This window comes from Hemiscyllium ocellatum, chromosome 36, assembly GCF_020745735.1.
Source record: "Hemiscyllium ocellatum isolate sHemOce1 chromosome 36, sHemOce1.pat.X.cur, whole genome shotgun sequence".
In the NCBI taxonomy this organism is placed as follows: Eukaryota; Metazoa; Chordata; class Chondrichthyes; order Orectolobiformes; family Hemiscylliidae; genus Hemiscyllium; species Hemiscyllium ocellatum.
This window is the reverse complement of record NC_083436.1, coordinates 8,549,207-8,569,931: the sequence shown is the minus strand read 5'-3', so window position 1 is coordinate 8,569,931 and position 20,725 is coordinate 8,549,207. Positions and strand designations below refer to the sequence as shown.

At 41.3% G+C, this 20,725-nt stretch overlaps 1 protein-coding gene across 5 annotated transcripts in view; it reads right to left on the bottom strand.

The window, feature by feature from the left end:
- Positions 1 to 20,725, bottom strand: part of kiaa1109 (KIAA1109 ortholog) — a 407,563-nt gene that overhangs the window by 350,590 nt on the left and 36,248 nt on the right. For all 5 annotated transcript variants that reach the window (XM_060851682.1, XM_060851684.1, XM_060851685.1 and 2 more), the window contains exons 3-5: positions 17,451 to 17,567; positions 16,937 to 17,015; positions 10,538 to 10,602 (exon numbers count right to left, since the gene is read on the bottom strand). In XM_060851682.1, coding sequence (XP_060707665.1) covers positions 10,538 to 10,602; positions 16,937 to 17,015; positions 17,451 to 17,567 — 261 coding nt within the window. The remainder of the gene's footprint in view (positions 1 to 10,537; positions 10,603 to 16,936; positions 17,016 to 17,450; positions 17,568 to 20,725) is intronic.

The window sequence follows — 20,725 nt, the reverse complement described above, 5'->3', positions numbered from 1 at the left end:
TGTTTTAACCTCTGCCCAAATGGACTCTACATCAGCAGAACCAAGATAGTCCCTCACAACTGCCCTCAATTCATCTATTAACAGTGCTACCCTACCACCTTTTCCATCTCTCTCGATTCTTTCCAGAAATACCAAATATCCCTGAATGTTAAGTTCTCTGGTTTGATCTCCTTCTAACTATGTTTCCCAAATGACATGAACACATTCATTTACCTTAATCTGTGCCGTCAGTTTGTCTTAGCTAATATAACACTAAAACAACTACTGTTACAGTATAACCACTCCATTGTCAGTAACTTTATTTTCATCCTCAACTTTTTTAAATCAAGTTGCTTGTTCTAACAAATCCCTTTGTCATTTTGTTCCAAGTTTCTTGTTCCGGTCGTTAATTTTACCATCCAAGCTAACTTAATTTAGTACTTTCTTAAATACGTTTCATCCCTGCTTTCTTGCGAATTTAATCTTCCTATCAAAGACCCATTTAAAAACCTCGTTTGACCACACTCTCAAACAGTGCTTTTCAGGTCCTATCGACTTGCTTTATAAAACCATTTTTTAACCACACTCTGATTCCCTCATGATTTTGAACACTTCTATCGAACCTCCTCCCAATCCTTCTTTACAAAGGCCAGCCTAACCTTCTCCAATCTATTTACATTACTGAAATTATTTAACACCTAAACTAATTTTTAGAATTCTTTTCTACAGCATCGCTAAACAGTTGACATCCTTCTCGAAATGTGGTGCCCTGAATAGGACATGATAGCCCACTTTAAAACAAGCTAGTGATTTAGTATTCATCATAACTTTTTTGCTTTTGTATTCAATGCTTTTATACATAAAGTCCAGAATCACCATTTGCTTTATGAGTTGTTTCACAGATTCATGGAATTGTTATTGTTTAGGAGGAGGCCACTGAGCCCACTTTGACAGCACCATCTCACAGGTAGCATCTTAATTGCAGCCATTGTCCTCCTTTCTCCCCATAACCTAGCACATGGTTATTTAAAAAGGAACAGTCTAGTTCTGCTATGAATGCCTTGATTAGACACGCTTCCACCATTAAACAGGTCTTTCAACTCACACTCTTGCAATGTATTCCAAACCCTAACTACCTGTACTATGAAAAAGATTTTCCTCTAACTTTCGTTTCTTTGACTAATTACTTTAAATCTGTGGCTTCTCATTCTTGATCCTTTCACAAGTGGTATATTTTCTCCTTATTTACTTTGTCCACTTCGATCACATCTCTGCTCAGCCTTCTCTTCCAAAGAGGGCAGTCGCAGCATGCTCATTCAATCTGCATAACTAAAATCCATTATTTTTAGAACCATTGACATAAACACCTTCTGTACTTTTTCTAATACCTTCACATTCCTTAAAGCACGAGACACAATATTCTAGCAAAACCCAAACTAGGTGCCTCACATAAGTTCAACATAACCTCTTTGCTCTTGTGCTTTATTCTATTAATAAAACCTAGAATATTGTATGCTTTACTAATGTTATTAATCACTATACACATATCTAAGGCCCTCTCACTCTCTCTCAAGTACCTTCAGTTATTTATGCACATATTCCCACCCAGGTGTCTGTCTTCCTGTACTCCCTTTAGAATTGCATTTTTTTTTGTATATTGTTTCTCTTCATCCTTTCTACCAAAATACATGAAAGTGTATGCTTGCCAATGGCTTACCAATGCTATTACAATTTAAATATTTAACATGCATCAAAAGAATTTCAGTTTCACCTCCAAAACATGCACCTGTACCATATATTGTATTTAAACCTAACAAACAGGCAACCAATTCCCAGGCATTTATCAATGCCATATATAGCTTGGCACTGCAATATTGCAAATATGATTAGCTGCTCAGTTACAATGAATCTTTAACCAATAAAAAAACTCATGTCATATGACATTTATTCACTAAATCACGAAGAATACAAAACTGAGGAAGCTAAAATGTCTCGTTATTAGGGTCAATTTTGCATTGTTCAGCTAATGAATGCTGATGAGGTTTCACATCATCCAATAAATATCTGAACCTAACTACAGGAACAGAAATTTAAAAAAACACTGAAGATATTGGAAATCTGAAATAAAAATATAAGTGCAAGGGAAACTCAGCAGTTCCGGCAGGTCTGAAAAATGAGTCATAACAAACTCAAAACATCAACTCTGTTTTTCTCTCTCCACAGATGCCATCAGACCTGAATTTCTCCAGCACTTTTTGTTTTGAATATTTAAGATAAAGAAAATTTGACTAATTTATGACATTAGTCTGAAATGCTTGGTGACCAGAATTTTCTTCACTTTAGTTTCTAACTACACTCAGTTACGAAATTAAAAAGGTGATGGTATGGGCATTTAAAATTAAGTTGAAGGAAAGGGAATGCTCTTCATGTGATTTTATTACAAATAAAAACATTATTTAACTCCGCTACAAGCTATTAAATCAAGTGTTTTTAAATTTCTCATAGCTTGGTTTGACCTACCATTCAAATAATGAAGCAGCCAACCAGCAACAAAAACAAATGAATCCATTAATACAACAGTTGTTAGCATTCTTTTAAAGATTCAAGGCCTTTCAACATAGGTTAAGTAGTGCTGTGGATGGGCTGGAAAGAATTTCTAAAGCTGTCGAACTTGAGGATAACAGCTTGCATTTATAGAACACCTTTAACATAGGTGAACATCCTAAGACACTTCACGGATGCGGATCAACACGGAGTCAAAGATGACATTAGCGGTGACTAAAGCATTTTAAATTTGTTTAAATTTATTCCTATGGATGGATATTCCAGGCAAGGGCAGCATTTGTTACCCAATAATGAATGCCCCATAACAGAGTGTTCATAGGCCATTTCAGAGTCAACTATATGGCCCAGTGGGTTTGGTGCCACTTGTAGACCCAGGCAAGAATGATGGATTTTATTTGCAACAGGACATTAGTGAACCGGATGGCTTTTAGACAATGATAACTCATGATTACGATCAATGTTTAAGACTGGCTTTCAAATCCAGATTTATCAACTAAATTTAAAATTTCTTCAACTGTAATGATGGATATTTAACCCAGGTCACCAGAGTAATAGCCTCTAAATTATTAGTCCAGTGATGTTACTAAGTTATCAGGATGTTCTTAAAAGACAGAGAAAAAGGTTGAGAAGCTAGAATTTGACCAAGGCACTTCCAGAGCTTGAGGTCCAGATAGCTGAAGGCAGCAGCACAAAAATGTGGGGTAGTAGTAGTAGTCAGAGATGCACTGAAAGTCAGACATTGAGCAATACAGAGTTATAGAGTCACAGAATCAGAGAGATGCACAGAACGGGAACAGACCCTTCAGTCCAACCCATCCATGCCAACCAGATATTCCAACCCGATCTAGTCCCACCTGCCAGCACCCGGCCCATGTCCCTTCAAACCCTTCCTATTCATATACACATCCAGATGCCTTTTAAATGTTGTAATTGTAACAGCCTCCACTACTTCCTCTGGCAGGTTATTCCATACACGTACTCCCTCTGCATAAAAAAGTTGCCTCTTAGGTCTCTTTTATTATTTTCAACTCTCACCCTAAACCTATGCCCTCTAGTTCTCGACTCCCCCACCCCAAGGAAAAGACTTTGTCTATTTATTCTATCGATGCTCCTCATAATTTTGTAAACCTCTATAAGATCACCCCTTTCAGCCAGGGAAACAGCCCCAGCCTGTTCAGCCTCTCCCTATAGCTCAAATCACCCAATCCTGACAACATCCTTGTAAATCTTTTCTGAACCCTTTCAAGTTTCACAACATCTTTCCGATAGGAAGGAGACCAGAATTGCACGCAATATTCCAACAGTGGTCTAACCAATGTCCTGCACAGCCGCAACATGACCCCCCCAACTCCTGTACTCAATACTCTGACCAATAAAGGAAAGCATACCAAATGCCTTCTTCACTATCCTATCTACCCATGACTCTACTTTCAAGGCGCTATGAACCTGCACTCCAAGGTCTCTTTGTTCAGCAACACTCCCTAGGACCTCATCATTAAGTCTATAAGTCTTGCTAAGATTTGCTTTCGCAAAATGCAGTGTCTTGCATTTATTTAAATTAAACTCCATCTGCCACTTCTCAGCCCATTGGCCAATCTGATCAAGATCCTGTTGTAATCTGAGGTAACCTTTTCGCTGTCCGCTACATCTCCAATTTTGGTGTCATCTGCAAACTCACTAACTGTGTATCTCTTATGCTCGCAACCAAATCATTAATGTAAATGACAAAAAGCAGAGGACCCAGCACCGATCCTTGTGGCACTCCACCGGACACAGGTCTCCAGCCTTAAAAACAACCTTCCACCACCACCCTCTGTCTTCTACCTTTGAGCCAGTTCTGTATCCACATGGCTAGTTCTCCCTGTATTCCGTGAGGTCTAACCTTGCTAACCAGCCTCCCAGGGGGAACTTGTCGAATGCCTTACTGAAGTCCAGATAGATCACATTTACCATTCTACCCTCATCAATCCTCTTTGTTACTTCTTCAAAAAACTCAACCAAGTTTGTGAGACATGATTTCCCCCACACAAAGCCATGTTGACTATCCCCAATAGGTCCTTGCCTTTCCAAATACATGTACATCCTGTCCCTCAGGATTCCCTCCAACAACTTGCCCACCACCGACATCAGGCTCACTGGTCTGTAGTTCCCTGACTTGTCCTTACCACCTTTCTTAAATAGTGGCACCACGTTAGCCAACCTCCAAGTCTTCCAGCACCTCACCTGTGACTATCGATGACACAAAACTCTCAGCAAGTGGCGCAGCAATCACTTCTCTAACTTAGAAGACTGAACTGTAGAGATTTGCAGAATATAGGCAGCAGGGTTTGATGTATTCATAGTCATGGAGGTGGAAAATGGGACGACAGCAATGGGATAGAAAAAGGTTGGTAAAATTCATTAATAAGCTGTTTTTCACTTCTCAGATAAGATTCCAAGCTCACACAAAGAATAGCATTCAAGTCAAGTGTTGGAGTGAATCAGTCACTGCCTATAAAATCTTATACCAAGGAATTAATCCCTTTTCAAGTTCAGGTTAGGAAAATGTAGAAGAAGAAAATGGTTGATAAAGCTTTGCCATAATCACGGCTATTAGTTAACATTGCAGGAGATATAGGATGCAACTGCCTGTAATCACTTAGTTTCAATAGTAAACTGATTCGAGCTGCTATCTCATTGATGCATTTTTGCTCAAATCAACATTACTTTGCTATCGAAACTGCAACTTAAGCTGCACAGCAAGTGGAATGACATGTACAATGGATGTATATACCATGTAAGATGTACTGTATTATTGTGTGAACAACTGTCTTTCCATAACTTTTCACACAACCTTGGAAGTGTGGATATCAACACTGTTAATGTTCATGCACCTATACATGAATAACAATGTGTCTTTTTCAATTTTAGGAATGGAGATGTGTCAATAGGCGGCTGTTGTGAAGAAGCTAAGCTGAGGAAGTGTCAATGTGATAATGAAACAATAGCGTGTTCATAATCAAAACAATAAAATCACAACATTATCTATGTAGCTGATTAACAGACGAAATTGACTATTTTGCAATCATATATCATAAATGACTAAACACCTATGAAGACGGAAATCTGAATGATAATCCATATCTAGGAACTGGACAAGGATTCCGGGTACTCCAAGATGGAGGATAGAAAAAATTTCTGGCTGTAACAGCTGCTCCTTTTTTGAGGTATTTTAGGTGCTGGAAGTGATTCCCTTGAATTCCAGGAGCAGTAAATACCGCTGTATATGCTGTTACATTGTTTCGGAACTTTGGAGAAAAAAAGTAAAAACAACAGCAGTTTTAAAAGGGAGAAGCACAGACAAAGGAAGCACATGACAGGAGACAGAGAGAGAGAGAAAGAAACTGACACTGCCTTTGCTGTTTAAATTCATGTATCACTGGACATCGGAGTGCATCTGGGGAAATTAACAAACAGTGAAATTCATAACTAACCTTGGAGGAACTGTTGAGCGAAGTTCACAGCACAGAATCAGATAAGTTAATTGTTGTTTTAAGTGTGGCCTACAGAAAGTCTGCAGTAGTGAGTAGAATGGGTTCTTTCTTGATTATGTGTTTTTGGAGATCGGTATCTTTATTAAACTTAAAATATAACCAATAACTATTAATTTAACCTGGGCCAGTGTTTGTAGAGGAATAAGGCGGTGTTATTTTCTGGGTCTGTAGATTGTGAAGGAGCAAAAATAGCCTTTAGTAGAGTGATACGTGCTTCTTGTCAGATGTGGGAGTTTAAAGAGAGTTAAGGGTTACTGCGGATTATATCTGCCTTAAATGCTGTTGGTTGCGAATCTTATCAGATCGAATGGACCGGTTGGAGAGACAGTTAGAAGCAATGAGAAATTTGCAACTGCAACAGTATGTGATGGATGACAGTTATAGGAAGGATGGATACAGTCACATAAATGGGTTAATTCTAAGAAGGGTAAGAGAGGTAAGCACCTAGTGCAGGAGTATTTTGTAGTTATACCCATTTCAAACAGGTATGCTGTTTTGGAAAATGTAGGGGTGATGGATTCTCAGGGGAACATAACACGAACAGTCAAGTTTCTGGTTTTGAGACTGGGGCTCTAATGCAACGAGGGGTACGTCGGCTTCTCGGGCTTCCAGAGATCAATTGTGTTAGGGGATTCTGTAGTCCGAGGTACAGACAGACATTTCTGTGGTCAGCAGCAAAAAAAGCAGAATGGTGTGGTGGTTCCCTGGTGCCAGAATCGAGGATGTCTCAAGGAGAACGCTGTCACGGGGGAGAAGGGCCAGCAAGAGGTCATTATCCACATTGAAACCAACGACAAAGGAAAATGGAAAAGGTTGAGATTCTAAAGGGAGATTACAGAGAGATAGGCAGGAATTTAAAAAGGAGGTCCTCAAGAGTAGTAATATCTGGATTATTCCCGGTGCTACGAGCTAGTGAGGGCAGGAATAAGAGGATAGAGCAGATGAATGCATGGCTGAGGAGCTAGTGTATGGGAAAAGGATTCACATTTTTGGATCATTGGAATTTCTTTTGGGGTAGAAGTGACCTGTACAATAAAGATGGATGGCACTTAAATTGGAAGGGGACTAATATACTGGCAGGGAAATTTGCTAGAGCTGCTCGGGAGGATTTAAACCAGTGGCGGGGTGGGACCCAGAGAGATAGTGAGGAAAGAGATCAATCTGAGACTGGTACAGTTGAGAACAGAAGCGAGTCAAACAGTCAGGGCAAGCAGGGACAAGGTAGAACTAATAAAATAAACTGCACTAATTTCAATGCAAGGGGCCTAACAGGGAAGGCAAATGAACTCAGGGCATGGTTACAAATATGGGACTGGGATATCATAGCAATTACAGAAACATGGCTCAGGGATGGGCAGGATTAGCAGCTTAATGTTCCAGGATACAAATGCTACAGGAAGGATAGAAAGGGAGGCAAGAGAGGAGGGGAAGTGGCATTCTTGATGAGGGACAGCATGACAGCTGTGCTGAGGGAGGATATTCCCAGAAATACATCCAGGGAAGTTATTTGGGTGGAACTGAGAAAGGCATGATCACCTTATTGGGATTGTATTCTGGACCTCTTAATAGTCAGAGTGAAATTGAGAAACAAATTTGTAAGGAGATCTCAGCTATCTGTGAGAATAATAGGGTGGTTATGGCAGGGGATTTTAACTTTCCAAACATAGACTGGGTCTGCCACAGAGTTAAAGGTTTAGAATGGAGAGGAATTTGTTAAGTGCGTACAAGACAATATTCTGATTCAGTATGTGGATGTATCTACTAGAAAAGGTGCAAAACATGACCTACTCTTGGGAAATAAGACAGGGCAGGTGACTGAGGTGTCAGTGGGAGAGCACTTTGGGGCCAGCAACTGTAATTCTATTAGATTTAAAATAGTGATGGAAAAGGATAGGCCAGATTTAAAAATTGAAGTTTTACGTTAGAGAAAGGCCAATTTTGACGGTATTAGGCAAGAACTTTTGAAAGCTGATTGAGGACAGATATTCACAGGTAAAGGACAGTTAGAAAATGGGAAGCCTTCAGAAATGGGATAACAAGAATCCAGAAAAAGTATATTCCTGTCAGGGTGAAAGGAAAGTCTGGTAGGTACAGGGAATGCTGGATGACTAAAGAAATTGAGGGTTTGGTTAAGAAAAAGAAGGAAGCATATGTAAGGAATAGACAGGATAGATTGAGTGAATCCTTAGAAGAGTATAAAAGAAGTAGGAGTATACTTAAGAGGAAAATCAGGAGGGCAAAAAGGGGACACGAGATAGCTTTGGCAAATAGAATTAAGGAGAATTCAAAGGGTTTTTAAAAATACATTAAGGACAAAAGGGTAATAAGGGAGAGAATAGGGCCCCTCAAAAGATCAGAAGGGGGCCTTTGTGTGGAACCGCAGAAAATGGGGGAGAACAGAAATGCAGAGACATTTCTTCAGCCAGAGAGTGGTGGGCCTGTGGAATTCATTGCCACAGAGTGCAGTGGAGGCCGGGACGCTAAATGTCTTCAAGGCAGAGATTGATAAATTCTTGATGTCACAAGGAATTAAGGGCTACGGGAAGAATGCAGGTAAGTGTAGTTGAAATGCCCATCAGCCATGATTGAATGGCGGAGTGGACTCGATGGGCCGAATGGCCTTACTTCCACTCCTATGTCTTATGGTCTTATACCAAATTGGTACTTTGCATCAGTATTTACTGTGGAAAAGATATGGAAGATATAGACTGTAGAGAAATAGATGGTGACGTTTTGCAAAATGTCAAGATTACAGAGGAGGATATGCTAGATGTCTTGAACGGGTAAAGGTGGATAAATCCACAGGACCTGATCAGGTGTACCCGAGAACTCGGTGAGAAGCTACAGAAGTGATTGCTGGGCCTCTTGCTTAGATATTTGTATCATCGATAGTCACAGGTGAGGTGCCAGAAGACTGGAGCTAACTTGGTGCCACTGTTTAAGAAGGGCGGTAAAGACAAGCCAGGGAACTATAGACCAGTGAGCCTGATGTCAGTGGTGGGCAAGTTGTTGGAGGGAACCCTGAGGGACAGGATGTATATGCATTTGGAAAGGCAAGGACTGATTAGAGATAGTCAACATGGTTTTGTGCATGGGAAGTCATGTCTCACAAACTTGATTGAGCTTTTTGAAGAAGTAACAAAGAGGATTGATGAGGGCAGAGCGGTAGATGTGAACGAGACAGACTTCAGTAAGGCGTTCGACAAGGTTCCCCATGGGAAACTGGCTAGCAACGTTAGATCTCACAGAATACAGGGAGAACTAGCCATTTGGATCCAGAACTAGCTCAAAGGTAGAAGACAGAGGATGATGGTGGAGTGTTGTTTTTCAGACTGGAGGCCTGTGACCAGTGGAGTACCACAAGGATCGGTGCTGGGTTCTCTATTTATTGTCATTTACATAAATGATTTGGATGCAAACATAAGAGGTACACAGTTAGTAAGTTTGCAGATGACACGAAAATTAGAGATGTAGTGGACAGCGAAGAGGGTTACCTCAGATTACAACAGGATCTGGGACCAGATGGGCCAATGGGCTGAGAAGTGGCAGATGGAGTTTAATTTAAATAAATGCACGATGCTGCATTTTGGGAAAGCAAATCATAGCAGGACTTATACACTTAATGGTAAGGTCCTAGGGAGTGTTGCTGAACAAAGAGACCTTGGAGTGCAGGTTCATAGCTCCTTGAAAGTGGAGTCACAGGTGCATAAGATAGTGAAGAAGGCGTTTAGTATGCTTTCTTTTATTGGTCAGAGTACTGAGTACAGGAGTTGGGAGGTCATGTTGCGGCTGTACAGGACATTGGTTAAGCCACTGCTGGAATATTGCGTGCAATTCTGGTCTCCTTCCTATCGGAAAGATGTTGTGAAACTTGAAAGGGTTCAGAAAAGATTTACAAGGATGTTGCTAGGGTTGGATGATTTGAGCTATAGGGACAGGCTGAACAGGCTGGGGCTGTTTTCCCTGGAGCGTCGGAGGCTGAGAGGGGTGAACTTATAGGAGTTTTCAAAATTATGAGGGGCATGATAGGGTAAATCTTTTCCCCGGGGAGTCCAGAAATAGAGGGCATAGGTTTAAGGTGAGAGGGAAAAGATATAAAAGAGACCTAAGGGGCAACTTTTTCACACAGGGGGTTGCATGTGTATGGAATGAGTTGCCAGAGGAAGTGGTAGAGGCTGGTACAACTGCAACGTTTAAGAGGCATTTGTATGGGTATATGTAGAGGCAGGGTTTGGAGGGACATGGGCCGGGGGATGGCAGGTGGGACTAGATTGGGTTGGGATATCTGGTTGGCATGGACCGAAGGATCTGTTTCCATGCTGTACATCTCTATGACTCTGAATAGATCAGTGTCAAATAACTACTAGACTATTAAGCTTACTATGCAACACTATGGTTTTCACTTAAGCACCAAGTAAGTTATAAACACTAAAACAAAATTACAGAAGTAAAAAACTCACCATGCTGTTTCTGTTTCGGATTGTACATCTTCCACCACCTGAATATGAGAAATCCATCCTGGATTCTGACGAAGTAAATACACATATATAATGAAAACTGAGAAAGTTAATACCGTTAAAATTGCAGTTCAAACTATAATTATGTGTAACTTTTGCATATTGCATAAAAATAATTATCTTGTAATTTCAACATATGGTTTCAGTTACTTCAATAAGCTTATTACAGCTAATGTACAAGCAGCAAGTTTCAACAAGCAATTTCAGAAATTAAGTCTGAAAAACAATAGGACATCAATAAGTGACAGTGATACTAACAATAATAAATCAAACTTTTAAAAATCCATTTTATTTCATTGATGGAAGCAGATTATTTGCCTCCCAAGTGCAATAAAAGACTAAATTATGTCTCATGCAGATTTCAAACATCTCCTGGTGAACAGCACAGAGTGTCACGATCAGAGATTTGGGAAAGATTCAGTTACTCTGTCAAATTGAGTCTGTATAGGAATCAAGAAATAATGAAAAACTAAACAAAAACTGGCATATTTGTCACATAAAATCAAAATTAAAAGTCAAATTCCATCAGGTACCAATTGTTATCTATAAATCCCAAACACTAGCCATCAAATACAGGATTATACTATACTTAGTATCATCACTACCTGTCATTGCAAACCCGCAACCAGTTAGATATTATCATTTACCACAAATACCGGTCACAAACTTTTAACATCCCATTTCAGGCTTTATTAAGACATTATGACCAATGCTATACACTATCATAATTTAATACAGAAAGTTACAAATCTCAATATATCAATGAAGTAACAGTCATCCTAATTATCACTACCTTAAGACAATACCAATGTGATTTTCAAAAGACCATTTTTTTAAAATTCACTTTTGGAACATGGGCATCACTGTCAGTCAGCATTTATTGCTTTCTTGAACTGCTTCAGTTCATGATTAGATTTATTGTACTCACGTATACTTCAGTACATTGAAAAGCTTAATTTTGCAAGCAGTACAAGCAGATCATAGCAAATAAGGAGATACAGATCTTAGGGTGTGCAAACAGAGCAAAGCATACCAGTTTATGGCTGCATAGGAGAAGGAAAAGCAAGATCAACATTAGCAAGATCAACACTATTTGAAGTTAGAGAGGTCCATTCAGCAGTCTAATAACAGCAGGGAAGAAGCTGTTCCTGGACCTGTCGGTGTGTTCAAGCTTTTGTATCTTCTTCCTGATGAAAGAGAGCATTGGGAGGAGTCTTTGACAATGTTGGCAGCTTTTCTATTGTAACGAGAAGTATAAATGGCATCCATGAATGGGAAGTTGGTTTCCATGATGCTCTGGGCTGGGCACACAACTTTCTGCAGTTTCTTCCAGTCTTGGGCAGAGCAGTTGCCGTACCAGGCTGTTATGCACCCGGACAGAACGCTTTGAATGGTGCATCTGTAAAAACTGGTGAGGGGCCCTTATGGACATCCAAATTTACGTAGCCATCTGGGGAAGAAGCATTGTTGTGCCTTCTTGATCGCCGCATCCATGTAGGAGATCCCACAGATCGCTGGTTATCATCACTGCAAAGAACTTGGCACTCTCGACCCTCTCCACCTCAGCTCCATTGATGTAGGTAGGAGCGTATCCATTCCTTTCTTCCTGAAAGGAATGATCAGTTCTTGTGTTTTGCTGACATTGAGAGAAAGCTTGTTATCAGTGCACCATGACACAAAGTCCTCTATCTCCTTCCTTGCATTCTGACTCATCACTGCTTGATATCAGTCTTACCACACAAACTTGTAGATGGCACACAGTTGGAATTTGGCTACACAGTTGAGTGTACAGGGAGTACAGTAGGATGCTGAGAACATATCCTTGCGAGGCACCAGGGTTGTGGATTATCGTGGGAGGAGTTGCTATTGTCTACCTTCAGTGATTGCTGTCTGTGGGTCGGGAAACTGAGGACCCAACTGCAGAGGGCAGAGCTAAGGCTGAGGTCTCAGAGTTTTGAGATTTGTCTGAAAGGGATTATGGTGTTAAAGATATACCCTTGTTATCCAGATGATCCAGGGATGAATGTAGAGCTAGAGAAATGGCGTCCGCTGTGGACCTGTTTTGCTGGTAGTGAAACTGCAGGGGATCAAGGCAGGCTGGGAGGCCAGAGTTGATGTTGGCCATGACCTGCCTTTTGAAGCAGGTCGTGGTTATGGAGATCAGGGCCACTAGGCCGTAGTTATTCAAGCACATTGCATGTGTTTTCCTTGGCACTGAGATGATGGCCATCTCCTTAAAGCAGGTGAGGACTTCGACATGTAGCAAGGAGGGGTTGGAGACTTCAGCAAATACCTCCACCAGCTGGTCTGCGCAGGATCTAAGTGCATGGACGGGGACATTGTCTGGGCCCGCTGCTTTCCGAAGATTGACCAGTCTGACATCTCCAGTGGTAGGAGGGAGGGAACGGGTGTGTCTGGGACTGTTGGGGCAAGTGACACTGCGCAGCTGGCATTCTACTCAAAGCAAGCATAGAAAGCATTGAGCGCATCAGGGAGGGATGTGTTTTTGTCCACTATCATGCTCTGCTTCACTTTGCATCCAGTTAGGGTGTACAGGCCTTGCCACAGGTAACGGGGATCTGTTTAATTGGTTTGGGCCTCTAACTTGGTCAGGTACTGCCTCTTGGCATTTCTGATGCGTTTGTGGAGGTCATATCTGGATTTTCTGCATAGATCCGGGTGGCCCCAATTTGAATGCCATATACTTGATCTTCTAGGTAGTAGATTTCCCAGTTCATCCAAAATTTCCAGTTGGAGAACATATGGATTTACTTCTTTGGCACCCAGTCCTCCAAGCACTTGTTAATGAAGTCTGTGACAGTGGTGAACGTTCTCGCTTGGTTTATAGATATGGTCTCGTCCACCAACTTGAAGCAGTTCTGAAGCAGCTCTTTCTGCTACCTCAGAGCATTATTGTACTATTTTCTGTGAAGGAGAAGTGTGTTTTTTTTTTATCTTCTCTGTGATAGATTGGTCAGCAGAACTAGCACAGCAGTGAGAGCAGGCCACATGTGGAATGGTGGATTTGGCTTCTCCAGGCCATTGGAGGCAGTGGCAGCGGCAGTGAGGATCCTGGCGATCAGGGCCAGTAGGAGCAAGGTCGTTCTCCCAGTTTTCGGGGCTAACGGCAGCAGTAGAGACTGCATTCGGGGGTCTGTGGCAGCTGCAGCAGGATTGTTCTCCCAGCATTCAGGGCCAGGAATAAAAATCCTCTGACAGCGGCAGTGGACTCTTCAAGATGGTGCTCCCACCAAGGTCATATCTGCAGCCAAAGCAGGACTCATGGCCTGGTGGCAGCCTGGCCTGGCAGCAGAGCGAGTAGACTTGGTTGCAGGGCTAGAGTGGATTCAGTGGCTTCAGCGAAGTAAGCCCAGCGTTGAAGAGATGGTACCTGAAATGGGGCGATTCCTATGTTGGTGGTTGCCAGCGCAGACTAGGTCAAAAAGACTGATATTCTAAACTTTGTACTTTTTATTTTACTGACTTATTCCTATGACCTGTAATGTTAGAATGCTTATTTCTTAATGTTCTAATTTTTTTTTTGTTTCCTAAGAATTTGATCTTAAGTATCTGCACCTAAGTACCATTTTACCGAAGACGGTGCTGCAATGCGGTGACAGCAAATTTTTCACTGTACTTTGGAGTACAGTGACAATTGGGGCGGCACAGTAGCTCAGTGGTTAGCACTGCTATTCTCCCCATATCTGCGTGGGTTTCCTCTGGGTGGTCCAGTTTCTTCTCTCAGTCCAACGATATGCAGGTCAGGTGAACTGGTCATGCTAAATTGCCCATAGTGTTAGGTGCATTAGTCAGAGGGGAATGGGTCCAGGTGGGTTACTCTGCAGAGGGTTGGTGTGGACTTGCTGGGCCAAATGGCCTGTTTCCACACTGTTTCCATCTAACCTAATCTAATTAGATTACTTACAGTGTGGAAACAGGCCCATCAGCCCAACAAGTCCACACCGACCCGCCGAAGCGCAACCCACCCAGACCCCTACTTTTACCCCTTACCCCTATGGGCAATTTAGCATGACCAATTCACCTGACCCGCACATCTTTGGATTGTGGGAGGAAACCGGAGCACCCGGAGGAAACCCACACAGACACAGGGAGAATGTGCAAATTCCACACAGTCAGTCGCCTGAGACGGGAATTGAACTTGGGTCTCTGGCGCTGTGAGGCAGCAGTGCTGACCACTGTGCCACCGTGCCGCCCACAAATAAAACTCATTCAATTCCATTCGACTATTTCCAACTCAGGATGGTGTGGGGCTTGAAGGAATCTTATTATTGGTGGTGTTCCCATGTGTCTGCTGCCCTTGTCCTTCTCAATTAGATTAGATTAGATTACTTACAGTGTGGAAACAGGCCCTTCGGCCCAACAAGTCCACACCGACCCGCCGAAGCGCAACCCACCAATACCCCTACATTTACCCCTTACCTAACACTACGGGCAATTTAGCATGGCCAATTCACCTGACCCGCACATCTTTGGACTGTGGGAGGAAACCGGAGCACCCGGAGGAAACCCACGCAGACACGGGGAGAACGTGCAAACTCCACACAGTCAGTCGCCTGAGGTGGGAATTGAACCCAGGTCCCTGGCGCTGTGAGGCAGCAGAGCTAACCACTGTGCCACCGTGCCGCCCGGAAGTGGTTAAGCAGCATTTGGTCAAAAGCAGCCTTGATGTCAAGGGTAATTACTCTCACCTCATCTCTGGAATTCAGGTCGTTTATCCATGCTTGAATCACTACTGTAATGAGGTCAGGGGCTAAATGGCCCTGGTGGAATTCAAACCAGGCACCAGTGAGCAGGTTGTTGCAAAGCAGACGCTGCTTGATAGCACTGTTGCTGACATTTTCCATTACTTTATTGATGATTCAGAATCGTCTATTAGGGTTGTAATGTGACTGGGTTGGAGATGTCCTGATCTTCAGGACATATCACATTGTCATACCACCATATTATTGCTGTAATACTGTCAGGGCCCATTGCCTTTGCAGTCTCCAACCAGTTCTTAATACTACATGGAATGAACTGAACTGGCTGAAGACTGGCACCTATGATGCTGAGGACCTTTAGAGGAGGCTATCTACAGTATGGCCACATGGAAATTGCAAAAACAGAAAATTAAGAACTCAATTCTATCTTTTCTAAAGAAAAGAAACCTACATCATAAGCATTTTGCAGTATTTCCTAATTTGCATTCTGTACATGTAAATTTCTGTAAACAATGTCAAGGCACTTAATGGTAAGGTCCTGGGGACTATTGTTGAACAAAGAGACCTTAGAGTGCAGCTTCATAGCTCCTTGAAAGTGGAGTCGCAGGTAGATAGGATAGTGAAGAAAGCATTTGGTATGCTTTCCTTTGTTGGTCAGAGTATTGAGTACAGGAATTGGGAGGTCATGTTACAGCTGTACAAGATATTGATTTGGCCACATTTGGAATATTGCGTGCAATTCTGATCGCTTTCCTCTCTGGAGGATGTTGTGAAACTTCAAAGGGTTCAGAAAAGATTTACAAGGATATTGCCAGGGTTGGAGGATTTGAGCTATAGGGAGAGGCTGACTTGGCAGGGGCTGTTTTCCCTGGAGCGTCAGAACCTGAGGGGTAACCTTATAGAGGTTTATAAAATCATGAGGAGCATGGATAGGACTATTGGACAAAGTCTTTTCCCTGGGGTGGAGGAGTTTAGAACTAGAGGGCATAGGTTTAGGGTGAAAAGGTAAAGATATAAAAGAGACCTGAGGAGTAGCTTTTTCACGCAGAGGGTGATACATGTATGGAATGAGCTGCCAGAGGGAGTGGTGGAGGCTCGTACGATTGCAACATTTTTAGATAAGATCACCTACAGTGTGGAAACAGGCCCTTCAGCCCAACAAGTCCACACCGACCCGCCAAAGCGCAACCCACCTAACACTACGGGCAATTTAGCATGGCCAATTCACCTGACCTGCACATCTTTGGACTGTGGGAGGAAACCTGCGCAAACACGGGGAGAATGTGCAAACCCTACACAGTCAGTCGCCTGAGTTGGGAATTGAACCTGGGTCTCTGGCGCTGTGAGGCAGCAGTGCTAACCACTGTGCCACCGTGCCGCCCATCTGGATGGATATATGAATAGGAAGGGTTTGGAGGGATATGGGCCAGGTGCTGGCAGGTAGGACTAGATTGGGTTGGGATGTCAGGTTGGCATGGACGAGTTGGACCGAAGAGTCTGTTTCTGTTTGGTACATCTCTATGACTTTTAACTTAAGTTTTTTAAATTCACACTGGCAAAATTGAAAAGGAATTTATGCTAAAATTGCTCAACTTTCAGTTCCGTATGAATCAGTTCCTACCTGATCGACACATCTTCATTAATATAATATATTTCACGAAACATGACCTTTCCGGATAGTACAGAGAATGAAAATGAACCTATTAAAAAGGTAGATAATTAATCAGCTTATCTGATACAAGAGCATCAAAAGATTTGTTAAAACGAATATGAAGAAACAAGGTTTTATTCAATAGCTGAGCGCAGAGGCTATATGGCTCATGCTTGAATAACAATGCTTAATTGAAAATGTTTTCATACTGTACAGTTCAGTTGCATACGGTTTCATAAATAGAAATTGATTAGAAAGCAGTTTTGAATACATGTAAATTCATATTCTGAAAATGCTTTTTATGTTCTTTTGCATTTTATTAGCTTTTGTAAAATACAGGAAAACAGATTATTTTCAAATGAAATAAAAATCGATTTGTCCTGACTCTGAAATGGAACAAACAAAATATTAATTTTTCTTCCGAATAAATCCTCAAAAGGTGTCTCAATGCTGATGATAAACGAAATTTATTTTAAAAACTTACCAATGTGAACATATCCATTTTTATACAGCCTGTTCAGAACCAAAGTCAGTATCAATCCTAAATTACGGGAATTGTAGTAAGTTAGATAAATGATCCATCCACATGACAGGATTGTGGCTGTAAAGAAAGAGCTTGCATTAATCGAGTACCTCAGCAAAACACTCAATTTTTTTTATCCAATGAATTACAGCTTGAAGTGTGTGAACACAGGAGATAACTATACACGTAAATTAAAGAATGGCCTCAGATGCCATGCAACAGTCCCTTAAAACTGCCATCTAAAACATGAATAATTCTGTGCCCAGATGATTGAATGGCATAAAAGTTCTTAAAACTGATATATCAGCAATCAATTTGCTCTTTTCCTAAGTAAAAAACGACCAAGAAAACAAACAGATTACAATAATACACATATTAAAAAGTAGGGGGTTACTTAACTTAGTTGGCTGTGCAACTCGTTTGCAATGCAAACTATTGCAAATGGCCTGGGTTCAATTTGGCACCAGCAGAAGTTACCATTAAGGACTCTCCTCTTCAACCTTTCCTGTCACCTAAGGCATGATGACCCTCTCGTTAAAACACCACCACCTCATCCCTCTCTCTCCAATGAGAGCAGCCCTATGATCTGATAAGACTATAGGTAACTTTACCTTGTACATAAGATATATACAATCGTTTTGACATGCAAACTTAGAGAACCTTAATAATTTCCTACAGAGATTATTTTTATCATCAAATCTCAATTCTTTCTAAAATTTATAACTTAATCCAACCTTACAAGATGACTATCAAGTTTAGAAACCAGGAAAAGAAAGTCAGACTCTGTGTTAGTCATGATCCATTATTGATAGCTAGAAGCATTCACATCCTTTCCGAAAGCAAAAAACCTAAAGCTCAGACACATCCTTCCTGTTGAGAGATGTTACTTCTAGAATGAAAAACTTATTAAATAGCTTGAAACATTGGGGAAGGCAGAATATTAGAACAGTGGGAAGGGAAATTCAGCAACTGCAGTGTACAAAATATGGGCAACATAAGAAAAAGGAAGAGGAAAAGATAAAAACATAACTGAATCACTATTCACGCTACAATTTACTTCATTAAACTGGTATTGCCACCAGACAAGCAAGTAGTATTGCATTCACACCTTTCTGAAAACACCAACTTGCCCAGTGACCTGCAAACCCTTGTAACTCAGCCTGTCAAGACTCCACTATCTGTATTCATCTTTTGACATTATTAATTACCTGGAATTATCTTGCCAATATCTCTTTGCATATAAATTCTGCACCTGTGCACTTTCTTCCATTTCATCTGACAAAGGAGTAGCACTCCGAAAGCAATTTCAAATAAACCTGTTGTACTATCACCTGGTGTTGTGTAACTTCTGACTTTGCCCATCCCAGTCCAACACCAGCACCTCCACATTATTCAAACAGTTACTCTAACAAAGGTCACCAACTTCCAGTAACTGTTTTTCTCACCCTAAATGCTGTTGGACCTGCTGAATCTATCCATTTTTTTTAAATCTTAGTTGCTCTTTATTTGATATTCAGAACCAAGTCCTGACAGGATAATTTATTATTAGCCCAATTCTATCATTACACTACACACCACCCCTACATTGTCTTTTGCATCCTGCCCTCCATTGACCCACCACATCAAAGCATCCATCTAGTTCTTGGAGTATGGAAAGGGATCAAAAATAAAAGTGGACAAAAACAATAAGACAGCACTAGTTTTGAAAACACAAAAAGAAATTTTGCTCATTCATAAAATTATCTCAATCTGAAATCAAACCAACAGTATTGATCAAATATGCTCCATTTATTAATGAAGAGACTTCCAGAAGGCAACTGCAATGCAATAAAACATGAATATATTGTATGCATATTTCAATGCAGCCGTAAATTTAAACAGTAACCTCAGGAACATCACAATGCAGAAGCATGTTTTAGTTCTGAACCTAGATGGCTGCTAGATAACATTCAGATGTTTGAAGTTCAAAATAAAGTTAATCCTCACAACTGAATTACATATACAAATCCTTTAAAGCAACAGGTTTGGATTATTCCACAGAACTGTTAAATGACTAATTTAGTAATCCAAATCATCAAGAAAATCTGGAGGGAAAAGAACACTGAGTCCAGTTTTCACTATCATTCTTCACTCTTATTTTCAGATAGCCAAGTAATGAGTCAAGAATTCCTAGCTGTAATAATGGGTGGTACCTTACCATGAGTAGCAATCTGCATGCTTTTGATTTTAAATCCCATATTTACACATGAAGATGCCAAAGTCTCAGTTGGGTCAGACTGTGCTAAAGTTTCTACATCCCAAGGAGATGGTCTAATTGAAAGTCTTGGCCACTTGGGCAGTTATTTGGGCATACAGAGTCCAAATTCACAAGAGTCTCACTAATTTTTCCATTTCTTCTTTGGGCAAAGGCTAAAATGCACGCTCAAACAGATTCAACATGCAGCAATTCCTCGATGCAACATCTTGAACCCAATCATTATTTTTGTCATCCTGGTGATTACCTAAAATCAGTCTTCGTTCAATTTAAATATGCAAATAAGGCTCTTTATTTTAGGACCATTCAACGAAATACACCCAAAACATATCATCCCGGTTCAACAGCAGTTAACCACTGATCATTAACAAACAGAAAACAGCTGAAGTGGCAGATCAAGTTTTTTGCTTCCCCTTCTGTGTCAAGTGGAGTGTGGAAGAGCAGAACTCCTCCTCCAAAGTTGATTAGCAAGATTGAAAACAACCCATACTCAGCCCTCCTGCATTACACTTTCTATGCATTGGAATTTATGATTCTCCGAGAAAACAGCGAGAACCCTCATTCTCCATTTCCATGCTTTCCACAGTACAATCTCCAGATTTCACTCAACTGTTTACTGGTTCTTCGAAACTATATTTTTCTGACACTGCTTGGCTCCGGAGGAAATCAGAGGCCCCATGTCCATGTTGTCTCTCTCTCTCTCTAATTATCTACATTTTTTCACCCAGTTCTTCTTCACCTCCCAAAGCACCATCTCCCTTTCACTAACTCAAATTTTCTCAAACTTAAGCCACCTACATGTTCCTTCCCCCTGTCCTCTTCACCACCAGGTTACTGCTAAGTGGGTTCTGGTTCTCTGTGGCTGCAGGAGGCAGTCGCAAGAGAGTGAAGGTGAATCCTACAGTGGCCCAAAGTTTGAAAGCTGCTTTCCACAGCCTGGGAGGGTTAAAACAGAGGGTCACCACGCCTCTGACAAGGGGAG